Below are 26,062 nucleotides of genomic sequence, written 5' to 3'. Positions count from 1 at the left end.
ATATTTCATTCACTGATTGCTGACAAACTTACGTGTGTGGACTCAAAGGTCTGCATATCACCGGGGTTTATGATAAGTGACTAACTCACGACTTTATACTCAACTGCGCAGTCAATAGTAGTACATCACGAGTTAGAACACTTACCTGGGTATATGTATCTGACCCATAATTGCGCTCGGATATCCGTTGAGTTGATTGAAGAATAGTGTTCTTTGAAGAATGTCGAACTACACTCTGTTGGATCGCACACTCGTCGTTACACTGTTCACCAATAATTGTTCACACAATATCACTAAGAAGTTGATCACACTTCTCTGTAAGCGTTTATCGTGTTTTGTGAGACACTTTGTTCACACTAACGCACAGATCGTTTTTGTTGGTTATCCTGGCGTCAGTGTCACTCTCAGTAGAGTCAAAAGTAATCTGAAGACGCCACAACGCCCCATGCCATCACTGCCCCCAGCACCAAGGAAAGGCTGACCTAGTACTTTTGCTTCCTTGCCACTTCCTCTATGAGGCAAAGCAGAATGTTTGATTCTTGCTGTCTTAAGCATAGACGACAATATACACTATCTCTACCATGGTAATAAAGTGGGAACAGGATTTTCCTTAATTGTCCTGCTAAGGTAAGAGATGTACTGTCTCTTATTAAAATACACTCTGCAACACTGCACTGCAAGGAGCGACAGTCACTTGACCACAGGTCGTATACTGGTACTGCATCTGGGATCAATTACTCACTATAGCAGTAAGTAAGATATTTGCCCCTTCTGAGAGGGCTGGGCCCCTCAGGGCTGAAAGGGGCTGAAGTGGCTGAAGGGGGCTGATACCCCCTTCCTGGAGAAAATTTCTCCACACAGAGGGGCGGCGGAGGTTTGCTGCAGGTGAACTATTCATCACTTAACATTAATTTGATTTTCTCACTCGCCACCACTGCTGCTTGTCTTTTCTGAACAGCTTTAGTAGGTGTGGTTTCTGGAGAATCACTAATTTTGTTTTCAACACTGTGTAATTCTAACGGCACTAGTTTATTTATTGTCTGCTTATTCACTACACCTTTGCTTAAAACATCAACTGTCCTGATGATTCCATTTGCATCAGGATATATGGTCACAATTTTTCCAAGTGGCCATTGGGACCTCGGACCATCACTGTCAATAATCACTATGTCACCAGGTCTTAAGGACTTATGATTTTCAGGAACACCAGCTTCTTAGAAGTGTTCTCTCAATGAGGTGAGATAGTCTTCTCTCCAAATTTTCTCCCAACGTTCAATCACTTTATTAAGGTGTTTGAATTTACGTCTGAGTTGCTCAGGTTCGAAATGAGTAGGATACTCTATGATTTCTTTATCATTCATGGGAGGAACAGGTTCGAGCCTTCTGCCATGGAGTAAATGAGATGGACTTATTTTTTTTTTATTATCACACTGGCCGATTCCCACCAAGGCAGGGTGGCCCGAAAAAGAAAAACTTTCACCATCATTCACTCCATCACTGTCTTGCCAGAAGGGTGCTTTACACTACAGTTTTTAAACTGCAACATTAACACCCCTCCTTCAGAGTGCAGGCACTGTACTTCCCATCTCCAGGACTCAAGTCCGGCCTGCCGGTTTCCCTGAATCCCTTCATAAATGTTACTTTGCTCACACTCCAACAGCACGTCAAGTATTAAAAACCATTTGTCTCCATTCACTCCTATCAAACACGCTCACGCATGCCTGCTGGAAGTCCAAGCCCCTCGCACACAAAACCTCCTTTACCCCCTCCCTCCAACCTTTCCTAGGCCGACCCTTACCCCGGCTTCCTTCCACTACAGACTGATACACTCTTGAAGCCATTCTGTTTCTCTCCATTCTCTCTACATGTCCGAACCACCTCAACAACCCTTCCTCAGCCCTGTGGACAACAGTTTTGGTAATCCCGCACCTCCTCCTAACTTCCAAACTACGAATTCTCTGCATTATATTCACACCACACATTGCCCTCAGACATGACATCTCCACTGCCTCCAGCCTTCTCCTCGCTGCAACATTCATCACCCATGCTTCACACCCATATAAGAGCGTTGGTAAAACTATACTCTCATAAATTCCCCTCTTTGCCTCCAAGGACAAAGTTCTTTGTCTCCACAGACTCCTAAGTGCACCACTCACTCTTTTTCCCTCATCAATTCTATGATTCACCTCATCTTTCATAGACCCATCTGCTGACACGTCCACTCCCAAATATCTGAATACGTTCACCTCCTCCATACTCTCTCCCTCCAATCTGATATTCAATCTTTCATCACCTAATCTTTTTGTTATCCTCATAACCTTACTCTTTCCTGTATTCACCTTTAATTTTCTTCTTTTGCACACCCTACCAAATTCATCCACCAATCTCTGCAACTTCTCTTCAGAATCTCCCAAGAGCACAGTGTCATCAGCAAAAAGCAGCTGTGACAACTCCCACTTTGTGTGTGATTCTTTATCTTTTAACTCCACGCCTCTTGCCAAGACCCTCGCATTTACTTCTCTTACAACCCCATCTATAAATATATTAAACAACCACGGTGACATCACACATCCTTGTCTAAGGCCTACTTTTACTGGGAAAAAATTTCCCTCTTTCCTACATACTCTAACTTGAGCCTCACTATCCTCGTAAAAACTCTTCACTGCTTTCAGTAACCTACCTCCTACACCATACACTTGCAACATCTGCCACATTGCCCCCCTATCCACCCTGTCATACGCCTTTTCCAAATCCATAAATGCCACAAAGACCTCTTTAGCCTTATCTAAATACTGTTCACTTATATGTTTCACTGTAAACATCTGGTCCACACACCCCCTACCTTTCCTAAAGCCTCCTTGTTCATCTGCTATCCTATTTTCCGTCTTACTCTTAATTCTTTCAATTATAACTCTACCATACACTTTACCAGGTATACTCAACAGACTTAAACCCCCTATAATTTTTGCACTCTCTTTTATCCCCTTTGCCTTTATACAAAGGAACTATGCATGCTCTCTGCCAATCCCTAGGTACCTTACCCTCTTCCATACATTTATTAAATAATTGCACCAACCACTTCAAAACTATATCCCCACATGCTTTTAACATTTCTATCTTTATCCCATCAATCCCAGCTGCCTTACCCCCTTTCATTTTACCTACTGCCTCACGAACTTCCCCCACACTCACAACTGGCTCTTCCTCACTCCTACAAGATGTTATTCCTCCTTGCCCTATACACGAAATCACAGCTTCTCTATCTTCATCAACATTTAACAATTCCTCAAAATATTCCCTCCATCTTCCCAATACCTCTAACTCTCCATTTAATAACTCTCCTCTCCTATTTTTAACTGACAAATCCATTTGTTCTCTAGGCTTTCTTAACTTGTTAATCTCACTCCAAAACTTTTTCTTATTTTCAACAAAATTTGTTGATAACATCTCACCCACTCTCTCATTTGCTCTCTTTTTACATTGCTTCACCACTCTCTTAACCTCTCTCTTTTTCTCCATATACTCTTCCCTCCTTGCATCACTTCTACTTTGTAAAAACTTCTCATATGCTAACTTTTTCTCCCTTACTACTCTCTTTACATCATCATTCCACCAATCGCTCCTCTTCCCTCCCGCACCCACTTTCCTGTAACCACAAACTTCTGCTGAACACTTTAACACTACATTTTTAAACCTACCCCATACCTCTTCGACCCCATTGCCTATGCTCTCATTAGCCCATCTATCCTCCAATAGCTGTTTATATCTTACCCTAACTGCCTCCTCTTTTAGTTTATAAACCTTCACCTCTCTCTTCCCTGATGCTTCTATTCTCCTTGTATCCCATCTACCTTTTACTCTCAGTGTAGCTACAACTAGAAAGTGATCTGATATATCTGTGGCCCCTCTATAAACATGTACATCCTGAAGTCTACTCAACAGTCTTTTATCTACCAATACATAATGCAACAAACTACTGTCATTTCGCCCTACATCATATCTTGTATACTTATTTATCCTCTTTTTCTTAAAATATGTATTACCTATAACTAAACCCCTTTCTATACAAAGTTCAATCAAAGGGCTCCCATTATCATTTACACCTGGCACCCCAAAGTTACCTACCACACCCTCTCTAAAAGTTTCTCCTACTCTAGCATTCAGGTCCCCTACCACAATTACTCTCTCACTTGGTTCAAAGGCTACTATACATTCACTTAAATGAAACAAAACCAAACATATATAAATTTTTACATAAAACAAAGTGACATTAAACAATAAGTTGATAAATGCCTCCTCTCACCACACACAAGGTACACAGTATGAACAGTTTGAAAAATAACCCCGTAATCCGTATATGTGTATATAATCCTATCTCATTAACCTCCAATCAGAGATGAGCCCTTAATAGGGCAACGTTCAATGCTGTCTCCTATAACAAAACATTCTATTACACCTCCCCCTCTTCTCCCTCATTTAGGCAACCACCACTGTCTCTCGGTAGCGTCCAGTTCCCTGTCATTCAGTCTCCCAGCTGTACATGAGCATATAAGCCTGTCACATCGCAACAGTATCTCAATCACAACAAACCACACCCAAGCATTCTTACTGCATACATGCGTACAATACCTCTAAACAATAATATATACACAAATAACCCGAACATAAAAGAGAGAAGCTTACGACGACGTTTCGGTCCGACTTGGACCATTGACAAAGTCATAGGTGTGATGGTAAGTGACCAAGCATAGCAAGGTGTTATATACACAGAGGGTAATACAGTCATCCCATGGGACACGCATGCGAAGATATACCCCTAAATTCCCCACTATCAAACTGGATCACACACTTAATCCAGCTAGCATCACATGTACCTCCTAACACCTACTAACCACACTGAATCTTCCCTCGTTTGCATCTAAGCCATACACCCACACCACACCACACGCACGCACACACACACACACACACACACACACACACACACACACTCACACACACACACACACACACACACACACACACACACACACACACACACACACACACACAACGCGTGGGTCCGTGGGTGCAGACATGGGCACACAAGGCTCCGAGAATCCTAGTGTTTTTAAGGGTGCAGTGACTGCTAACAGTAATCAGTGGTAGTGATATCGTCAGTGAGCAATAATACGAGTGATAGCTAAAGTTATTAGTTAGAAAAAGTCGTGAGAAAGCCTGAAATTATCCATTATCCAAAATTATCCAAACATTTTGGTCTACTAGGCAGCGGTAGGCCTGAAGCAGTGACGTCACGACAAGTTTTGTGCCATTATACATATAAAGTAAAGTGTATATAATGTGAAGTGTATAATATCATAAGTGAAAAGTGAAATCGCGTGAGGAACGAGGGACATATGAGCACATGTGGTTATAATCATCACGGATGAAGGATCTCCAAAATAGGGATTTAGGCTACGTACGAAGACTACGTCATCAGCATCTGGCAACTTGGCACGACCGTTGCCAGCACAAGTATCACCTATATTGTGGTTTGCATGTCGCATTTTTGGCTTGGCTTGGTCTTGCATCGCTGTTAGATACTGGTCACTCACTCCTGCAAGCTATTACAGTAGTTATTAGTAGTAAGAACACTTAGGAAGCTAGGAAGTCCTCTCTAAATGTGAACAAGGAATAGGATAATAACAACAATAATTGATACTTAAATCCAGAAAGGACAATAAGCGAAGAGTGTAGCATTTCTAGGAAAGACAGAACAGAGAGGTATAACGGATCTACCCCCCCGTAACCATCCCTCCCTAACACACACACACAAGGGCAGACACTTATTGAAGCTTTAGACCCTAGTAGCAATTATCGCTTTTTATAACCCAGAATTACTGGTATGTATTAACAGTATCTCCCTGCATACCTCCCCACCCCACACACACATACACACATACACACACACACACACACACACACACACACACACACACACACACACACACACACACACTGTAAGTACGTGCCGGTCAAGCCCCAGGAGGTTGGGGGTCAGGTCACAAGAAGTTGTGGGCAGAAAGGACCACTGAGACTACACTACAACCCACAAGCCACCTACCTTTCAGTACATAATAAACCCACACATAATTCCACACAATATTACACACACACACACACACACACACACACACACACACATATCCAGACTCACACACACACACACATACACTCCCCCCCCCCTCACCACCGACAACTCACTTCTTCCCCTGATCCCTCCCCTCCCTCGTTCACCCTCCCCTCCCCCGTTCACCCAGACCCTCCTGACCCCTCCCCACTCCTCTCCCACATAGCCACAGTTCCTCTGCTACCTCCCCCCCCACACTCTGACATACACACTACTAACCTAACATACAGAACTACATAGGTTTCCCACTCTGAGGCAATCAGGATAAAACAAAAATGGGTTGTCAGAGAGCAACAAGAAAAACCAAGGGACAGGAGGAGGAAGCTGCAAAGGAAGATTGGGCAGCAGAGCTCATAAAAAGAGATCATGAATGGGAAAAGAAACTAGAAGAACTTAGCATGAGAATGGAAGAGAGGATAGATATGGAAAGCAGGAGGTGGGAGCTGCATATCAAAGCAGCAGAGGCTAGGATACAGAGTTTAGAAGAGGAACTAAAAAATCTGAAACAGCCTAAAGAACTAAAGAATATTTTGGGATTGACAACAGAGACTGCTACCTCAGCCACAAATAAGGGGACTGTAGGGAAAGAAGGGGCACAACTGCATGGGGAGGCTCTATCACAGGAGACTGTAGTAAATGAAAGAGCTAAGCTTTATGTGGAGGCCCTAACAGACAACAACAGAGCCCAAGGAAAGCTGAGAAGGGAAAATGACAGGCCACTGAGCCCAAGTACATTAGCCAGTGAAACTGAAGAAAGGAAAGCTGCAGTGCAGGAAACCAAATTAAATGAGGGGATACACAGGGATAAGCAGTGGGAGAATGAAAGGGTGAGGTCAGTCTTTGTGTATGGGCTCCAGGAAGCTGAAGGGGAAACATATGAAGCAAGAAAACAAGGGGAAAAAAGCAATTGAAAGCATCATGAAAGCAATAGGAGAAGACGACATGACCCAGCTGGAAAATTTTCGGAGAATAGGGGGGTTTGTAAAAAAAAGAACCCGGCCAGTGAAAGTGACCTTCAAGGCAGAAGCGACTCGGACCAGGATCCTGCAGGAGAAAGCACGATTAAGGGACATGCCGGCATACAGGAAGGTGTATCTCGACCGCGACAGATCACAAGAAGAAAGGCAGAAACTGAGAGAGATGTTACAAAGGCGAAAGGAGGAAAGAGAGGGGATGGAGAAGACAGACAGGAGATCCCAGACCCAGGAAGAAGATCAAATACAGCCTCCCTCACAACTTCCTATAGAAGCCTCCCAACCAGGTCAACCCCAGTGCAACCAAACACTCTAAATCAAAACACCCATGCCACATCCAATGCCCCCACCCACTACATTACAAACTCCACCCCTACAGCAACAACCCATAGTTCCTTACCAGGTCTCCCACTTCCCCAACCCCAATATACCTCCCAGACCACAGTCTTAGAAAAGAAGTTGAAGGTGTGGTATACAAATGCAGATGGAATAACAAACAAGTATGAGGAGTGGCACGAAAGAATCAAAGAGACATCCCCAGACATAATAGCACTCACAGAAACAAAACTCACCAGAACAATAACAGATTCAATCTTTCCATCCAGATACCAAATCCTCAGGAAAGACAGAGGGAGGAGAGGGGGAGGAGGAGTTGCACTGCTCATTAAAAACCAGTGGGATTTTGAGAAAATGGAAGGAATGGATGGCATGGGCGAAAGGGACTACTTAGTAGGAACAATCCAGTCTGAGGGACATAAGGTGATAATTGCAGTAATGTACAACCCACCACAGAACTGCAGGAGGCCAAGAGAAGAATATGATGAGAGCAACAGAGCAATGATCGACACACTAGCCGAGGTGGCCAGGAGAGCACACATGGGAGGAGCAAAGTTACTAGTTATGGGTGATTTCAATCACAAGGAGATTGACTGGGAAAACCTGGAGCCCCATGGGGGTCCCGAAACATGGAGAGCCAAGATGATGGATGTGGTACTGGAAAACCTCATGCATCAACATGTTAGAGACACTACCAGAGAGAGAGGAGAGGATGAACCAGCAAGACTGGACCTTGTATTCACCATGAGTAGTTCGGACATTGAGGGTATCATGTATGAAAGGCCTCTGGGAGCTAGTGATCATGTGGTTCTGTGCTTCGACTACATAGTTGAGCTCCAAGTGGAGAGAGTAGCAGGAATAGGATGGGAAAAACCAAACTACAAAAGGGGGAATTACTCAGGCATGAGGAACTTCCTTCAAGACATTCAGTGGGAGAGGGAACTGACAGGAAAACCAGTACAAGAAATGATGGACTATGTAGCAACAAAATGCAAGGAGGCAGAGGAGAGGTTTGTTCCCAAGGGAAACAGAAATAATGGGAAGAACAGAACGAGTCCTTGGTTCACCCAAAGGTGTAGGGAGGCAAAAACTAGGTGTACTAGAGAATGGAAAAGGTACAGAAGACAGAGAACTCAGGAAAATAAAGAAATCAGCCGAAGAGCCAGGAACGAATATGCACAGATAAGAAGGGAGGCTCAGAGACAATATGAAAATGACATAGCATCAAAAGTAAAGACTGACCCGAAGCTGTTGTACAGCCACATCAGGAGGAAAACAACAGTCAAGGACCAGGTAATCAGACTGAGGAAGGGTGATGGGGAATTCACAAGAAACGACCAAGAGGTATGTCAGGAGCTCAACACAAGATTTAAAGAGGTATTTACAGTGGAACCCAGTAGGACTCCAGGAAATCAGAACAGGGGGGCACACCCGCAAGTGCTGGATGAGGTACATATAACCAAGGAGGAGGTGAAGAAGCTGCTATGCGAACTTGACACCTCAAAGGCGGTGGGACCAGACAACATCTCTCCATGGGTCCTTAAAGAGGGAGCAGAGATATTGTGTGAGCCATTAACAAAGATCTTCAACACATCACTTGAAACTGGGCAACTCCCTTAGGTATGGAAAATGGCAAATGTAGTCCCAATTTTTAAAAAGGGAGACAGACATGAGGCACTAAACTACAGACCTGTATCACTAACGTGTATAGTATGCAAGGTCATGGAGATCATCAGGAGGAGAGTGGTGGGGCACCTGGAAAGAAACAAGTGTATAATTGACAACCAGCACGGTTTCAGGGAAGGAAAATCCTTTGTCACAAACCTACTAGAGTCTTATGACAAGGTGACAGAAGTAAGACAAGAGAGAGAGGGGTGGATCGACTGCATATTTTTGGACTGCAAGAAGGCCTTCGACACAGTTCCTCACAAGAGGTTACTGCAAAAGCTAGAGGATCAGGAACACATAACAGGAAAGGCACTGCAATGGATCAGAGAATACCTGTCAGGGAGGCAACAACGAGTCATGGTACGCGACGAGGTGTCAGAGTGGGCGCCTGTGACAAGCGGGGTTCCACAGGGGTCAGTCCTAGGACCTGTGCTGTTCTTGGTATATGTGAACGACATAACTGAAGGGATAGACTCAGAAGTGTCCTTGTTTGCAGATGATGCGAAGTTAATGAGAAGAATCAAATCGGATGAGGATCAGGCAGGACTACAAAGAGACCTGGACAGGCTACAAGCCTGGTCCAGCAACTGGCTCCTTGAATTTAACCCTGCCAAATGCAAAGTCATGAAGATTGGGGAAGGGCAAAGAAGACCGCAGACACAATATAGTTTAGATGGCCAAAGACTGCAAACCTCACTCAAGGAAAAAGATCTGGGGGTGAGTATAACACCTAGCATATCTCCAGAGGCGCACATCAATCAGATAACTGCTGCAGCATACGGGCTCCTGGCAAACCTACGGATAGCGTTCTGATACCTCAGTAAGGATTCGTTTAGGACTCTGTATACCATTTATGTCAGGCCCATACTGGAGTATGCAGCACCAGTTTGGAATCCACACCTAGTCAAGCATGTCAAGAAATTAGAGAAAGTGCAAAGGTTTGCAACAAGACTAGTCCCAGAGCTACGGGGATTGTCCTACGAAGAAAGGTTGAGGGAAATCGGCCTGACGACACTGGAGGACAGGAGGGTCAGGGGAGACATGATAACGACATGTAAAATACTGCGCGGAATTGACAAGGTGGACAAAGACGGGATGTTCCAGAGAAGGGACACAGACACAAGAGGTCACAATTGGAAGTTGAAGACTCAGATGAATCAAAGGGATGTTAGGAAGTATTTCTTCAGTCATAGAGTAGTCAGGCCGTGGAATAGCCTAGAAAGTGACGTAGTGGAGGCGGGAACCATACATAGTTTTAAGGCGAGGTATGATAGAGCTCATGGAGCAGGGAGAGAGAGGACCTAGTAGCAATCAGCGAAGAGGCTGGGCCAGGAGCTGAGTCTCGACCCCTGCAACCACAATTAGGTGAGTACAATTAGGTGAGTACACACACACACACTCCCGACGGCGAGCACATTGAAACCCCGGATGACATTCTCAATCCTTGCCCCAGCAATGACAATCGCCCCCCCCCACTACAAAGCGAGTAAGATCCCAATAGTTAAACTACGATAACCTACGGGGAAGGCTCCCTTCCACCGCGATCCATATATTTCCCTGTTCCTGCAAACCGTCCTATAAAAAGTAGCTGCCAGTACCTGTTTCCTCGCCACCCAATCCCCATTCCGACGCATACCCCAAGACACGTACACGAAATCTACCATTAAATATGCCAATCCACGTTGTGTACTCTCTGGCACCCCTCCCACATTCAAAACGAGCGCTCTCAACACTGGTATGCCCCCCCTCCCACTAGCCTCACAATCCTACTCATCCAATCCCTAACATTCCCCAAACATTCACAAAAATGCACCTCATGATATGCCGTATCCTCGCCACCACATACTCCACACCCACTCTCCTTTACTATTCACCTCGTCTGCAGGACCGCTCCTGATGGCAAAATGCCATGCAGGAAACGGAACATAACCTCCCGCACCCGATGGTCTGAGCTTCAACTTACGAAAACGACACCAAATATGTCCCCATCTATACATGGGGTATATTCCCTCCACCGGCACAACCACCCGGCTCCCAATTACTCTCGCCAAAACCCCTATGCGAATCTTGCCAGGCTCCTGTAGGACCATGAGGGTACGTAGCACTTCCTCACATTCAACTTTGCACCCACATACCACCTCTTCACTCCCTCATACAGAAGCTTTAACCCCCCCCACACCCGACCCGTACATATTCCCTTCGTAAGGAAAACACATTTTACCCAACGCAGTAGATCCAATAACCCTAACCCCCCCTGACGTACCGGCAGCATTACCACCTCCCTCCTCAGCCAATCGCACCCAGAACCCCATATAAACCTAAACACCTGCTTTAAAATTCTCGTAATTCCTAACCCCGTTAAGGGGTAAGCTGCCACCACATGCCAAACCTTACTGTATAGTAACGTGTTTACCACGATGGCCCTCTGCAACAATGTCAAATGATATGGGCGCAAACTCCCCAATCTATGCTGCACCCGTTCCGCAATACGCTCTGAGTTCACCTCTCTCGACTGCACTTGATTCTCCATAAACACTATTCCACATATCTTTAAGCTATCCACCACCCTCCACTCCACACCAGCATCCCAATCCCCCTGCCAGTTCCAATTTCCCAACTATAAGAAGCAAGATTTCTCCACGTTAACCCTCATACCAGTAGCCTCCCCAAACGTACGAATGACCTCTCCCACCTCTCTCAAACTATTTCCCTCCTGCACAAGTACCATCGTGTCGTCGACATATCCTACAATCTCCGGAAAACACCCCACCTCCCCTGTCCCCCCCCCCTCACAGATACATGCCTCAATGAGTCTGTAAAAAGGGTCTTGAAAACAGGCAAACAGGATTTGAGATAGTGGACATCCTTGCCTGAGACCCTGCCCCATACACACTGTTTCCCATATGTGACCATTAATTTGCACACGCACCCGCGCCCCTCGATACAATGTCTCCACCCATTCCACAACTTCTTCCCCAAATCCCTGCTTTAGAAGGATCTGCCGCAACGCCTCCCGTTCCACACGGTCATAAGCTCCCTGCCAATCCAAAGCAAGTAAGCCCCCTTTTCCCCCCCTTTCCTCCCAAACCCTCTACAAACCCCTTAAGACGTCAGTGACCCTCGACCATAGATCTGCCAGGCAACTGATATTGCCCTCCAGATACGACATGCCCCACGACACATTTCAGGCGATTTCCCAGTATTTTGGCAAACAATTTGTAATCCGCACAAAGTAAAGATATCGCCCGATAATCCTTGAGGGTATTCTGGACCTCTCCCTTTGGGACCAGAACAACCACTGCTGTGGCTTGCAACTCCCCCAACACCCCCTTCTCCTTCATGATATTCATCAACTCCACAAGGAATCCACACATTAACTTCCAATTCTGCAGGTAAAATTTACAGGGTAATCCATCAATCCCCGGAGCCTTTCCCGTATGCATACTCACTAATGCTCGCCAAACCTCGCCCTCATCTATCTTCCCACCCAGCACTACTCGATCATTACGCCCCAATGAACATGGCACTAGCTCACAGACGCTATGCAATGCTGCACCTCCCACTGCACTACGTCCCAAATACTGCTCATACCATGCATCTGCATAACCACTCATTCCCTCAGTCGTCCTCAACACTTGCCCCTCACGATAATCCCCCACTTCAGAGTGGACGATTAACCTACCAACCTCTGTGGCCGTCCGACGTCGCTGCTGACCTCGTAAAACACACGCCGGCGGTCGATCGCCCCATAACACCTCCTCACCCCCCCCTGCACACGCACCGCATTAAACCATTCATTTTGGAGCTCACGAATCCTTCCCTTCAACGTTTCTATCTCCTCTACAGGATATACTCCCCCTTGTCCACCTCTCCCATAGCAATCCCTCAACCTACCCTCTAGGTACTGAAGGAGCCCATATGATTGTTACATCATGCGTTTCCCCTCCCTCACATAAAACTTACGTATTTGTGTCTTAGCCACCCCGTCCCACCACCCCAGTAAATCTTCTATGCCCCGCCGTTCCTCACTGAGCTCTGCCCACAATGTCTCAAATCCTCCATGCCCCTCTTCATCACCTAGGATCCTCGTGTTTAGTTTCCAATAACTCTTCCACCTCTTGGCCAGCCCATCCCACCCCAGGTCTACCACGACTGCCTGTGATCTGAATATTCCACCTCCACTGTATGCAAGGACTCCACTCTAACCCACTTTGTGATGTACACCCAATTTAGCCTCGCCGCATATCCTTGTCTAACAAAAGTGTGCTCCACCTCCTAAGCCCCACCCCCAAATACGTCACGTAGACACACATCTCTCAGAAGATCACCTAGGATAGTTGAAAAATGACCTGCCCCACGTGGCTCGACGTCTGCCCTGCGAATAACACAATTCCAATCCCCTCCCACAATAGCAACAGGTGGTAAAGAACGGAAAAATAAACACGCTCATCCCTCACAAAATCCGCTCTCAGACATGCATCACTCTCTGCGGGTGCGTACACACACACTAACGCCACTCGCTCGCCCATCCACCATCCATCCACTCTGATAATACGCCCCTCGCCCCCCCTTCACTTCTACTAACCACAAATGGGCTCGCCTCCCGGAGTAGGACTCCCACCCCTCCCTCCAAGCGTCCCGTCTGCATCACAAAAGCCCTATAACCATTCACCTCCAATACACGCCCCACCTTGATATTGTGCTCTTGCACAAATAGGGCTGCCGGCACAAGAAACTTGCAAACCACGCACACTTCACATCCTGACACAAACCATTAATGTTAACCGTCATACACCTTAGGCCAGGGGTGGTTTCTTCCCCCTGTGCTTTGACACCTTCCTCACAACGCCACCATGTCCTTTTGGACCTCCTTTATGCATGTCCCTACTGGCAGCCCTAACCCCTCCCCGGTCCAGCTCCGGGTCCAAAGTCCCCGAGGGACCACCGCCATCCTCCTCCACCACCACCACCACCTTGCCAGTCCACTGTGCTGGAGTCAGGACATCATCTGAATCCGATGTCACAGCCTCACGCTTGCGCGCAACTCCACCTGTTTCCATCCTCACCTCCTGGGACACCTCACGGTGAACCTCCACCTCCACCTCCACCACATGTCTGACCTTCCCACCCTCTGGGCACAGTGCCCCGTAAGACACCGCCAAGTTGATGGGCTCAGTTTGTTGTCCACACAGATCTGCAGCATTCCTCACATCAGCCCTCGTCACCAACTCGCCCTCCCCATCGGACTGGGGAAACAGAGAGGTGAGCACATTCTCCAGGACCTCGTCAATGGCTTCCTCTGCCTAACCATGCCGTCCCCCACCATCAGGCAAAATGGGTCCCACAGGGTCCCCAGCCTCAGGGGCCGTCAGGTCCGCACCCGCCACTGCCTCTGCCTCCTCCACCTCCTCACTCCACAGACGACCAGGCCCACGTCCTTCCTGTATCTCTAGAGCACGCCCAACTTGCCCAGGTTCCCCTGCGGCAGTACATTCAACACCATGGAGTCGAGTCTGTTGTTCAAAATATGCAGCAATGTGATCATAACCACCACAACGCCTGCATGTCCTGCGTTGCCAAGCATAGGACACCATGAGCTGAGTCCTGAAGGCCTCCAATATAACATATGACGGTATGGGGTGCCGTATCGTCATTTTCACTGAAAACGTGCCCTCTGGGTATCCCACGTATGCACCTTCCACCAACTTGCCGGGCTGTCCTAGGTGAACGGTCCCATAGGCCTTAAAAACATTGTGTATGTCCCTTTCATCAGCCTCAAACGGTACATTTCGCACTCTAACCCATGTATAATGCCTGGAGACGTCATGTAGGTGGACACTCACCATAGAATTGACGTCCACTCGAACATCCTGGTATTTCTCTACCAGCCTCTCGTAGACGCCGGTGTTCAACAACTTAACAAACACCCTGTATGCACCATTAAGTGCTACACCATACAATTCTTCATCCTGGATACCATACGTATCCTGGATGATTAATGGCAACAGCACAGGAGCAGCTTGCAGTCAAATTGCCCCGCGAACCAGCTGGATGCCCACAGTATTTACCCTCCTCCTTACACTCTGCGCCATATTGGAAAAAAACAGGAAATCTTCCAATCGCTGAGAGAGGGCAGCAGGCATACGTCTGCTCACACCAACAGACGAGCAGAGAATGAATTCATATGGTGTACTCTGCTTATGAATTCTCATTTGGATGCTTGTTTGTTAAGGGATGGTGGTTTTCTATATATTTATTTTTGTGTTGTAATAATACGTTTTAAATAAAATATAAAAAAAAATATTTTATATATAATGTATTTTACTTTTTCATGTTATTTTATATTGTTGATATTTTCAAAATAAGCTAAATTGAAAATATTTTGCTTTATATAATTATTTGACTAAGCATATGTTGTTAGGTAGGATATATCATATACACTTTATACTGCGCTCATTGTTCGAGAGAGCTGTGTGGTTAGGTAGGATATATCATATACACTTTATACTGCGCTCACTGTTCGAGAGAGCTGTGTGGTGGCCTGCATTGACAAATTTCCTTGTTAATTACCACCTCCCTTGTTTACCTGCCGGTTTCTCGGCAGTAGCCGGGCGAGTCACGTGATCAGTCGCGTGAATGCACCTGTGCTGGGAGAATGCATTGCCTTCCTCTCTCTCTCCTCTACTTGTCCTTGCTCGACCAACATCTCTCTCTCTCTCACTTGTTGTTTGTTCATTATTTAAACACTCTTTTGGTAGAGTATGATTTCGGTGGTGAAATGAAACATACTTCTCGTAACTCTGTGTAACTCTGTTCACAGAGCATAGTTTAGACTTAGTAATTTTCGACGTTTTACTGAGGTTGTGTGTCATACTGACACTGTAATTTAACCCAGGTCCTGAGCAGTAGCTTCAGACTTAATTTGCTTGGTATCTGCGCACTGTCGTAGTCGAGGATTTGGTTATGATTCAGTATTAAGGGAGTTTTGTGACTTTTACGGAGGATCTGCTGATGGTCCCCAGTTAGGGTCATTATTTCGTGTCCTTGTTCCTGACGCTGTTCTGCTGCTTGTGATATTATTGTTCAGCGAATCGATTGCCTTATTGTTCAAGCAAGCTGTTCTGACTGCCAGGTTAGTCAAGAAGTTCTATTATTGGAGGAAGTATAGTCAGTCACTGTTAAATCGAGACGAGTCTTGAGACAGAGCGCACTACTTGGACCACATATTCACATTCACACACACTCACTTGTATGTAAAAGTATGATGTTCATAATTGGTGACAGTGTACCAGACGGTACCTATAAGCCATAAAGATATGAAATGTGCCTTCAGCATTATTATACTGTATATCCTACTTTTTGCAATACAAGAGAAGCATAGGAACTTATATCCTATATCATATAAAGCATTTACTTTGACATTGTCCAGCTAGTCAACTTTACTTTTGTTAATAAATAAATCTTAATTTTAATTTCGATTAGTTATTACCCTATCAGTTGTGATCCTAAAATACTTATGATAAACTTTAACCGATAAATGGACCAAAATATTGACTACTTGTTACAAAAATGTAGTAACAAGCTGAATGATAGAGGGGCAGACTTTGTAGTATACTCTGGAGTTGTCTGTAGTTTATAGGTATCACGTTTTTTGTAACATATAATAAGTAAATTTGCAAGATTTAAATGATCTTTGAAATTAATCAACAAACGGCTTTAATCTCTTTTCTAGATTAGTATCACAACTGCGGGTACATGAACGACTGTGTGCCTAAGTTTATTAAAGAGAATCAATATGTTAAGTTTACAACTCCATTCCTGAAAGAACTTCTCTTTATATTGTCCTCTTTCATGCTCGGGAATTGAGTGTAGCCGAATGTAATACAATTGAGAAGTTTCTGACCATGATCAATATTAGCTAATCTCACATCAGAGAAATTCGTAGAATAACAAATTTATGTAACATATATCTGTTTGTAATAATTTTTTGATGCATAATGTCATCCTTCTGCTGAAAGGAAAGATATAATAACTTATAGCAACCTACATTACAACTTCTCCAAAAAGGTCTTTTTTCCAATCTGAATGTAGCTTTATAATAGAATTAGACATATACAGATATGTGATGGGTTTTATTTTAGAATAATATATAAACTGTTATATCAATGGGTCTTTCTTGATTTTAGTTTCTCTCACTCCTGATTCGGATCAGCTTGATCTCCGTTGTCACTCATTGTCAACGAATTAATTATTACATTTATAAAATTTGCCTGCTTACTGTTTCAGCATTTAGTACAATGCTGAAATGTACTACATGTTAAAAGTGTAATTCATGCTGTCCGCAGATGAAGTCAACGACGATGTGTGTACTGGTGGTGATGCTAGTGGGAAGCATCATGGGGAAGTTGTCTCCACCTGAGAGGTCCTATAAGATCCTCATGCTCCTCCCAGTCTCCTCCAGGAGTCACAGGAATGTCTTCATGCCTCTCGCTGAGGCTCTGGCCGACCGTGGACACAAAGTAATACCTAAATGTGTTATGTCTGTATTTCAGAATTAGCATAAAAAAATCATGAACAATTATTTCGAGAACTGAATGCACTGAGCATAATTTAGAGATTGTCTTAACAATTATTACTTAAGTAATAGTAAACAGTGACGTAAATAAACTGAAAGAAAGCTTACAAAACGTAAGAATTTTTCAATTTAATATTCCCAAACCAAATGATGAACTTAATTCAGATTTTGTTGTGGGTTTCGTCAAGTTCCCTCAACCTTATCTTGATACACAACTTAACTACAATTTTCAGATAGTGATGTTGACCAACCAACCGAAGTCGTCCAAACATCCTAACATTGAAGACAATACTCATGACCTCCCATACTTCAAGGATGAAAATATTAACTTTTTTGAGAACAGGAAGAGCCCCAGTGGGGCCTTTCAACTCTTTGAAACTTCTCTACCAACTCTTGCCAGAGAGCTGTACAAAATCCCCCTGGTGAAAGATCTTTATGAAAGAAGGAAGGAATTTGATGTTATTGTGATTGATCAATTGTTCAACGAGGTAGGTACTCGTGTTTTAATGTTATTAAAAACGATTATTGCTAGTTTACATTTAAAGATTGGTATTTAAAGTGTGTGCATATGTGGACACATGATTGAAATGAGCCTGCTGAGTGCATGTATTATATTACGATATGTATCGTGTTTCTTGCTGTATAGCCCTTGTGGCTTAACGCTTCTTTTTGATTATAATAATAATCGTGTTTCTTATATGATTCTGAAGAACATGTGACACCTATAATAACAGCACAAATATAGGACTTTACAGCTTCCCAAAACAACATGCTTCTTCACGTCACGGCGCCTACAACATAACATTAAGTAATAATCAATATTATTAATTTTTTTTTAACAAATATTATTAATGAATATATGATTATTACTATTTATAATATTTTTATTTTTATTATATTATTATTTTCTTGAGAAACATCGTACGAAAATAAAATTTACAACAAAATTTTGTCAGGTTGACCCATTTTTTGGTAAGCATAATTAATTTTCCCTTTTTTTTAATGGTTTTCGAAGCCGAGCCCCAAGTGCGGCTTCTTTCACCTTAATTAAAACAATATCTTCACCTATCGTTTACATACATACCTATGATGAATTTTGATAGATAAATTATGAATTATGAAACATTACCAACATTAAATGATGATAAATTACACAACCACCACCAACCACAACCACCACCAACTATCATGTGGGAGTTCGACACGTGGATTAGGTAAAGAAATACTCACGTAGGGTGGTAGTACGTATAGTTACAGATAATGTGGGTAGCGCCCTTACAGCCGTTACCTAGTCTCTCTGCTCTCTCTCGTACAACTGACTGACTGGCCGCCCACAGTACCCATATGTGAGGGGGTCTTTGAATAATGCCAGGTCAGCACAATATGAATATACAGTGACTCAGGCAGAGACGGTTGGTCGTGAGTCAACTGGCACAGTGGTTACTGGTAACTGGTTACTACTACTGAGACAACAACCTCCACCACTCACCACCAACTACAATAAATCACCACCAACTACCTCCACCAACCACCACCACCAACCACAACCAACCACCACCACCAACCACCACCACCAACCACCACCACCAACCACCACCAGTCATCACCAACCACCACCACAAGTCATCACCAACCACCACCATTAACAACCACCACCACCAACCCCAACGACCACCACCACCACCACCAACCACCACTACTACCAACCACAACCACCACCATTACCAACCACCACAACCATCACCAACTGCCACTACCACCAACCTCCATCAAACTAACCAACCACACCACCACCAACCTCCACCACCACAAACCACCACCAACCACCACCACCAATGACCACTATCACCACCACCAACCACCAACAACCACCACCACCACCAACCACCACTAACAACCACCACCAACCACTACTAACAACCACCACCAACCACCAATACCACCACTAACACAAACTACCAACACCACTATTACCAACAACCACCACAAACCACCACCACAACCACCACCACTATTACCAACAACCAATACAAACCACCACCACAGCCACCACCACAAACAACCACTACAACTAACTACCTCAACCACCCAACACCACCAACCACCTTCACACCAACCAACCTCCACCACCACCAACCACCACCACCAACCACCATCACACCAACCAACCTCCACCACCACCAACCACCACCACCAACCACTACCACTACCAACAACCACCAACCAACCATTACCACCACCACCAACAACCACCACCTCCAAGACCAACGCCAACATCATCAAGGAACTATAGTTCCTTGATAATGTGCCTTGATTATTGGTGATTGTTTTGTAGTTTATAAATGTTTCTCAGGAACACTGAGATTAGGAAAAACGATAAATCTGCTGCTGTCTTTCTGCATGTTGGGTTTTACTAAGAATACTGAGGGTAATTCTGGATTTTTTCATGAAAGTTTTAGTTAAATTCAGTAATGCTGCTCAGAACTGGCTCTCCTACAGGTTGTATATCCCTTCCTGCACGAAATTCCCTTCATTACCCTTTCAACGTCAGGGATGGAAGCACGTCAGAGCTCCGTTCTGGGAAACGTTCTCAACCCAGCCTACGTTCCTAATTTCTTGGAGGACTACCCAAGACCCATGAGTCTCTGGCATCGACTCTACAATACTTTCGTACACATTGGGTTTCCGCTTTACTGGAGGAAATGGAGCGTTGTGCCACTGATACAAAAAGAGGTGAGCAATATACCATCACTGACAATACAAGCGGCTGATGGAGCACCTTGATATTTTGATGAAATACCAGACCCGCTCCTATACACAACCGTATTGGTAATATCCCTCAGATCTCAGCTCAATTCCCGGAGCTGCCACTGTTGTTGGACCTGGAGAGGAACGTGAGTCTAGCGCTGCTCAACAGTCACTTTTCTATCATCACACCACTGCCTCTTCTGCCCTCACAGGTAGAGGTAGGCGCCATGCACTGTCGTCCCGCCAAACCTCTGCCTCAGGTAAGTTGTCCTCACTACCTGACATTTGTTTCTATCATCGTGTTATGCCACTGTAAACAATGTCACTGGCCCTGTCAATGAGCCATAGTTCTGTCTTCACAGACTCAGGTCTGTTGTCTTGCTCTGCTGACTTAGCTTTCATTGTGTAATTCTTTGCCTGTAATTTAATAAAACACTTATTTTTAAAGGAATTAGAATCGTGGATCACAGGAGCGGGATCTTCTGGTGTAATTTACTTCAGTTTGGGATCTGTTGCTCGCAGTACCACAATGCCAGTCCAGTACCGCGACCTCTTCATCCAGGCTTTCCGCAGGCTGCCACAGCGAGTCATCTGGAAATACGAGGAAGAGCTGGAGGACGTCCCTGACAACGTGATGATCAGCAAGTGGCTTCCCCAACAAGACGTTCTTGGTGAGTCTTCGTTTATGTAACAGCCTCAATCACGTGGTTTTCTAAAAGTTTTCATGTTTTTATTTATAAAAGTAAGATAATTTTTTTTTGAGCAGGGTAGGCACATGTGTAGGAATGTTTGTAGATAACACTTTCTGGTACATTCTCGGACGTATAAGGGGGACACACAACAAATCTGATTACTTAATGTTCTCAAGTTACATAAAGCTTAAGTATGTGGGTGTATTTAATTCTTAGGGAAATTTATTCAATATGTCACTACATTAGTTGATGTTATTTAAAATGACGCTTTGGGCTGAGTACGACTATTATTTCGTTAATAGCTTTCCGTAAAGTTATGAGGTTCCTCCCTCCCCGTCCCTGTAAAGGAAGAGAAGGGACGAGTGGAGGTTGAAGAGGAGCAGACGACACTCACATTGCAGTGTGAGGCACACCAACAGTTTACACATCTGAGGAGCCTCAGAGAGAATATTTTCCCCTGTTGTCTGTTGCGAGACTTCCAACACTGCGTAGCTTCTGACGGTGCACAGAGCATGCGAGAGATCTTGAGCTAAAAATTTCCATCCACAGTTGCATTGTTCCACATTCATGCATATATATATATACATATATATATATATATATATATATATATATATATATATATATATATATATATATATATATACATATATATATATACATATATATATACATATATATATATACATTTTTTTTCCAACAAGTCGGCCGTCTCCCACCGAGGCAGGGTGACCCAAAAAAGAAAGAAAATCCCCAAAAAGAAAATACTTTCATCATCATTCAACACTTTCACCACACTCACACATTATCACTGCTTTTGCAGAGGTGCTCAGAATACAACAGTTTAGAAGCATATACGTATAAAGATACACAACATATCCTTCCAAACTGCCAATATCCCAAACCCCTCCTTTAAAGTGCAGGCATTGTACTTCCCATTTCCAGGACTCAAGTCCAACTATATGAAAATAACCGGTTTCCCCGAATCCTTCGCTAAATATTACCCTGCTCACACTTCAACAGATCGTCAGGTCTCAAGTATCATTCGTCTCCATTCACTCCTATCTAAAACGCTCATGCACGCTTGCTGGAAGTCCAAGCCCCTTGCCCACAAAACCTCCTTTACCCCCTCTTTCCAACCCTTTCGAGGACGACCCCTACCCCTCCTTCCTTACCCTATCGATTTATATGCTTTCCATGTCATTCTACTTTGATCCATTCTCTCTAAATGACCAAACCACCTCAACAACCCCTCTTCTGCCCTCTGACTAATGCTTTTATTAACTCCACACCTTCTCCTAATTTCCACACTCCGAATTTTCTGCATAATATTTACACCACACATTGCCCTTAGACAGGACATCTCCACTGCCTCCAACCGTCTCCTCGCTGCTGCATTTACCACCCAAGCTTCACATCCATATAAGAGTGTTGGTACTACTATACTTTCATACATTCCCTTCTTTGCCTCCATAGATAACGTTTTTTGACTCCACATATACCTCAACGCACCACTCACCTTTTTTCCCTCATCAATTCTATGATTAACCTCATCCTTCATATACCCATCCGCCGACACGTCAACTCCCAAGTATCTGAAAACATTCACTTCTTCCATACTCCTCCTCCCCAATTTGATATTCAATTTTTCTTTATCTAAATCATTTGATACCCTCATCACCTTACTCTTTTCTATGTTCACTTTCAACTTTCTACCTTTACACACATTCTCAAACTCATCCACTAACCTTTGCAGTTTTTCTTTAGAATCTCCCATAAGCACAGTATCATCAGCAAAAAGTAACTGTGTCAGTTCCCATTTTGAATTTGATTCCCCATAATTTAATCCCACCCCTCTCCCGAACACCCTAGCATTTACTTCTTTTACAACCCCATCTATAAATATATTAAACAACCATGGTGACATTACACATCCCTGTCTAAGACCTACTTTTACCGGGAAGTATTCTCCCTCTTTTGTACACACCCTAACCTGAGCCTCACTATCCTCATAATAGCTCTTTACAGCATTTAGTAACTTACCACCTATTCCATATACTTGCAACATCTGTCACATTGCTCCTCTATCCACTCTACCATATGCCTTTTCTAAATCCATAAATGCAATAAAAACTTCCCTACCTTTATCTAAATACTGTTCACATATATGCTTCAATGTAAATACTTGATCTACACATCCCCTACCCACTCTAATACCTCCTTGCTCATCTGCAATCCTACATTCTGTCTTACCTCTAATTCTTTCAATTATAACTCTAACGTATACTTTTCCTGGTATACTCAGTAAACTTATTCCTCTATAATTTTTACAATCTCTTTTGTCCCCTTTCCCTTTATATAAAGGGACTATACATGCTCTCCGCCAATCCCTAGGTACCTTCCCCTCTTTCATACATTTATTAAACAAAAGTACCAACCACTCCAACACTATATCCCCCCCTGCTTTTAACATTTCTGTCATGATTCCAGCAGTTCCATCTGCTTTACCCCATTTCATTCTACGTAATGCCTCACGTACCTCCACCACACTTACATTCTGCTCTTCTTCACTCCTAAAAGATGGTATACCTCCCTGGCCAGTGCATGAAATTACCGCCTCCCTTTCTTCCTCAACATTTAAAAGTTCCTCAAAATATTCTCGCCATCTACCTAATACCTCCTTCTCCCCATCTACTAACTCCCCTACTCTGTTTTTAACTGACAAATCCACACTTTCCCTAGGCTTTCTTAACTTGTTTAACTCACTCCAAATTTTTTTCTTATTTTCATTAAAATTTCTTGACAGTGCCTCTCCCACTCTTTCATCTGCTCTCCTTTTGCACTCACTCACCACTCTCTTCACCTTTCTTTTACTCTCCATATACTCTGCTCTTCTTATAACACTTCTGCTTTGTAAAAACCTCTCGTAAGCTACCTTTTTCTCTTTTATCACACTCTTTACTTCATCATTCCACCAATCACTCCTCTTTCCTCCTGCCCCCACCCTCCTATAACCACAAACTTCTGCCCCACATTCTAATACTGCATTTTTAAAACTATTCCAACCCTCTTCAACCCCCCCACTACTCATCTTTGCACTAGCCCACCTTTCTGCCAATAGTCGCTTTTATCTCGCCCGAACTTTCTCCTCCCTTAGTTTATACACTTTCACCTCCCTCTTACTTGTTGTTGCCACCTTCCTCTTTTCCCATCTACCTCTTACTCCAACTGTAGCTACAACTAAATAATGATCCGATATATCAGTTGCCCCTCTATAAACATGTACATCCTGGAGCCTACCCATCAAACTTTTATCCACCAATACATAATCTAACAAACTACTTTCATTACGTGCTACATCATACCTTGTATATTTATTTATCCTCTTTTTCATAAAATATGCTACTTATTACCAAATTTCTTTCTACACATAGCTCAATTAAAGGCTCCCCATTTACATTTACCCCTGGCACCCCAAATTTACCTACTACTCCCTCCGTAACATTTTTACCCACCTCAGCATTGAAATCCCCAACCACCATTACTCTCACACTTGATTCAAAACTCCCCACGCATTCACTCAACATATCCCAGAATCTCTCTCTCTCCTCTACACTTCTTTCTTCTCCAGGTGCATACACGCTTACTATAACCCACTTTTCACATCCAATCTTTATTTTACTCCACATAATCCTTGAATTTATGCATTTGTAGTCCCTCTTTTCCTGCCATAGCTTATCCTTCAACATTATTTCTACTCCTTCTTTAGCTCTAACTCTATTTGAAATCCCTGACCTAATCCCATTTATTCCTCTCCATTGAAACTCTCCCATATATATATATATATATATATATGTATATGTATGTATATGTATATATATATGTATATGTATATATGTATATGTATATATATATATATATATATATATATGTATATGTATATATATATATGTATATGTATATATATATATATGTATATGTATATATATATATGTATATGTATATATGTATATGTATATATATATATGTATATGTATATATATATATATGTATATGTATATATATATATGTATATGTATATATATATATATGTATATGTATATATATATATATATATATATATGTATATATATATATATATATATATATATATATATATATATATACATATATATATATATATATATATATATAAAGCAATAAGATTACAGTAAACAGGCGATATCAAAATATGCAAAACAACCACAATGAAAGAATAGTGAAATTGCAAGCGTTATAAAAACAAAACATGAACGGAAGGCAAATAAAAGGCACAACTACACCTCCCCATCGCATCCCACAACAAAGCAACACCTCACACACGCATGACGACACCCGACTCTGTGAAAAACACCTAATGCTACCCAAGAGTTTAGAGTTATTGCTTAGTGTATAATTAAATTCTTCCTAGATTTTATTAATTATAAATGAATTCAATTTATATGAACTAAAGGAAATATTCGTATTATACTCGAAATTGCTTTTTATGAAACATGATTCGTTTATATTCTTGTCTATCATGGATTTGCTTGACAATTTTTTCAGCTTTGTGAAAATCAATTGGGTGGTTAAAATATCTCACATGAATAAATAGAGCATTAGAATATTTTCCAGTTCAATTGGCTTGTTTATATTGTTTTAATCTTAGTTTGAGACTTTTACCAGTTTGATCGTAATAAACTGTAATACAACTTTGATGTTAAAAGTCTTAAGAAGCGAGGGCTTATCAACTAAGTTTTTATGGTAAGGGACAACCAACATAATTTTAGTTGAATAAGGTTGTTTGTATCTTTTTGGATAGTAAAAAGTATTTTTAGCAATTCTAAAACAGCGTAAGTATAGCATTAGAACTGGAAAAGAT

The 26,062-nt window shown here is 43.0% G+C and overlaps 2 protein-coding genes across 8 annotated transcripts in view; one reads left to right on the top strand and one right to left on the bottom strand.

Moving 5' to 3' along the window:
• Positions 1–26,062, bottom strand: part of LOC128703110 (UDP-glycosyltransferase UGT5) — a 442,390-nt gene that overhangs the window by 144,633 nt on the left and 271,695 nt on the right. The window lies entirely within an intron of this gene.
• LOC128703104 (UDP-glycosyltransferase UGT5-like) overlaps positions 1–26,062 on the top strand; it is a 58,191-nt gene that overhangs the window by 6,070 nt on the left and 26,059 nt on the right. For 4 of the 5 annotated variants that reach the window (XM_070103465.1, XM_070103467.1, XM_070103468.1 and 1 more), the window contains 5 exons: positions 17,493–17,666; positions 17,956–18,210; positions 20,222–20,455; positions 20,566–20,730; positions 20,919–21,141. In XM_070103465.1, the coding sequence (XP_069959566.1) occupies positions 17,493–17,666; positions 17,956–18,210; positions 20,222–20,455; positions 20,566–20,730; positions 20,919–21,141 (1,051 nt within the window). The remainder of the gene's footprint in view (positions 1–17,492; positions 17,667–17,955; positions 18,211–20,221; positions 20,456–20,565; positions 20,731–20,918; positions 21,142–26,062) is intronic. The other variant, XM_070103469.1, reaches the window with a different exon arrangement.

The sequence above is a fragment of the Cherax quadricarinatus genome, chromosome 85 (assembly GCF_038502225.1).
Source record: "Cherax quadricarinatus isolate ZL_2023a chromosome 85, ASM3850222v1, whole genome shotgun sequence".
NCBI lineage: Eukaryota > Metazoa > Arthropoda > Malacostraca > Decapoda > Parastacidae > Cherax > Cherax quadricarinatus.
The sequence above is the reverse complement of the archived record's forward strand: the minus strand, read 5'-3'. Positions and strand labels throughout refer to the sequence as shown.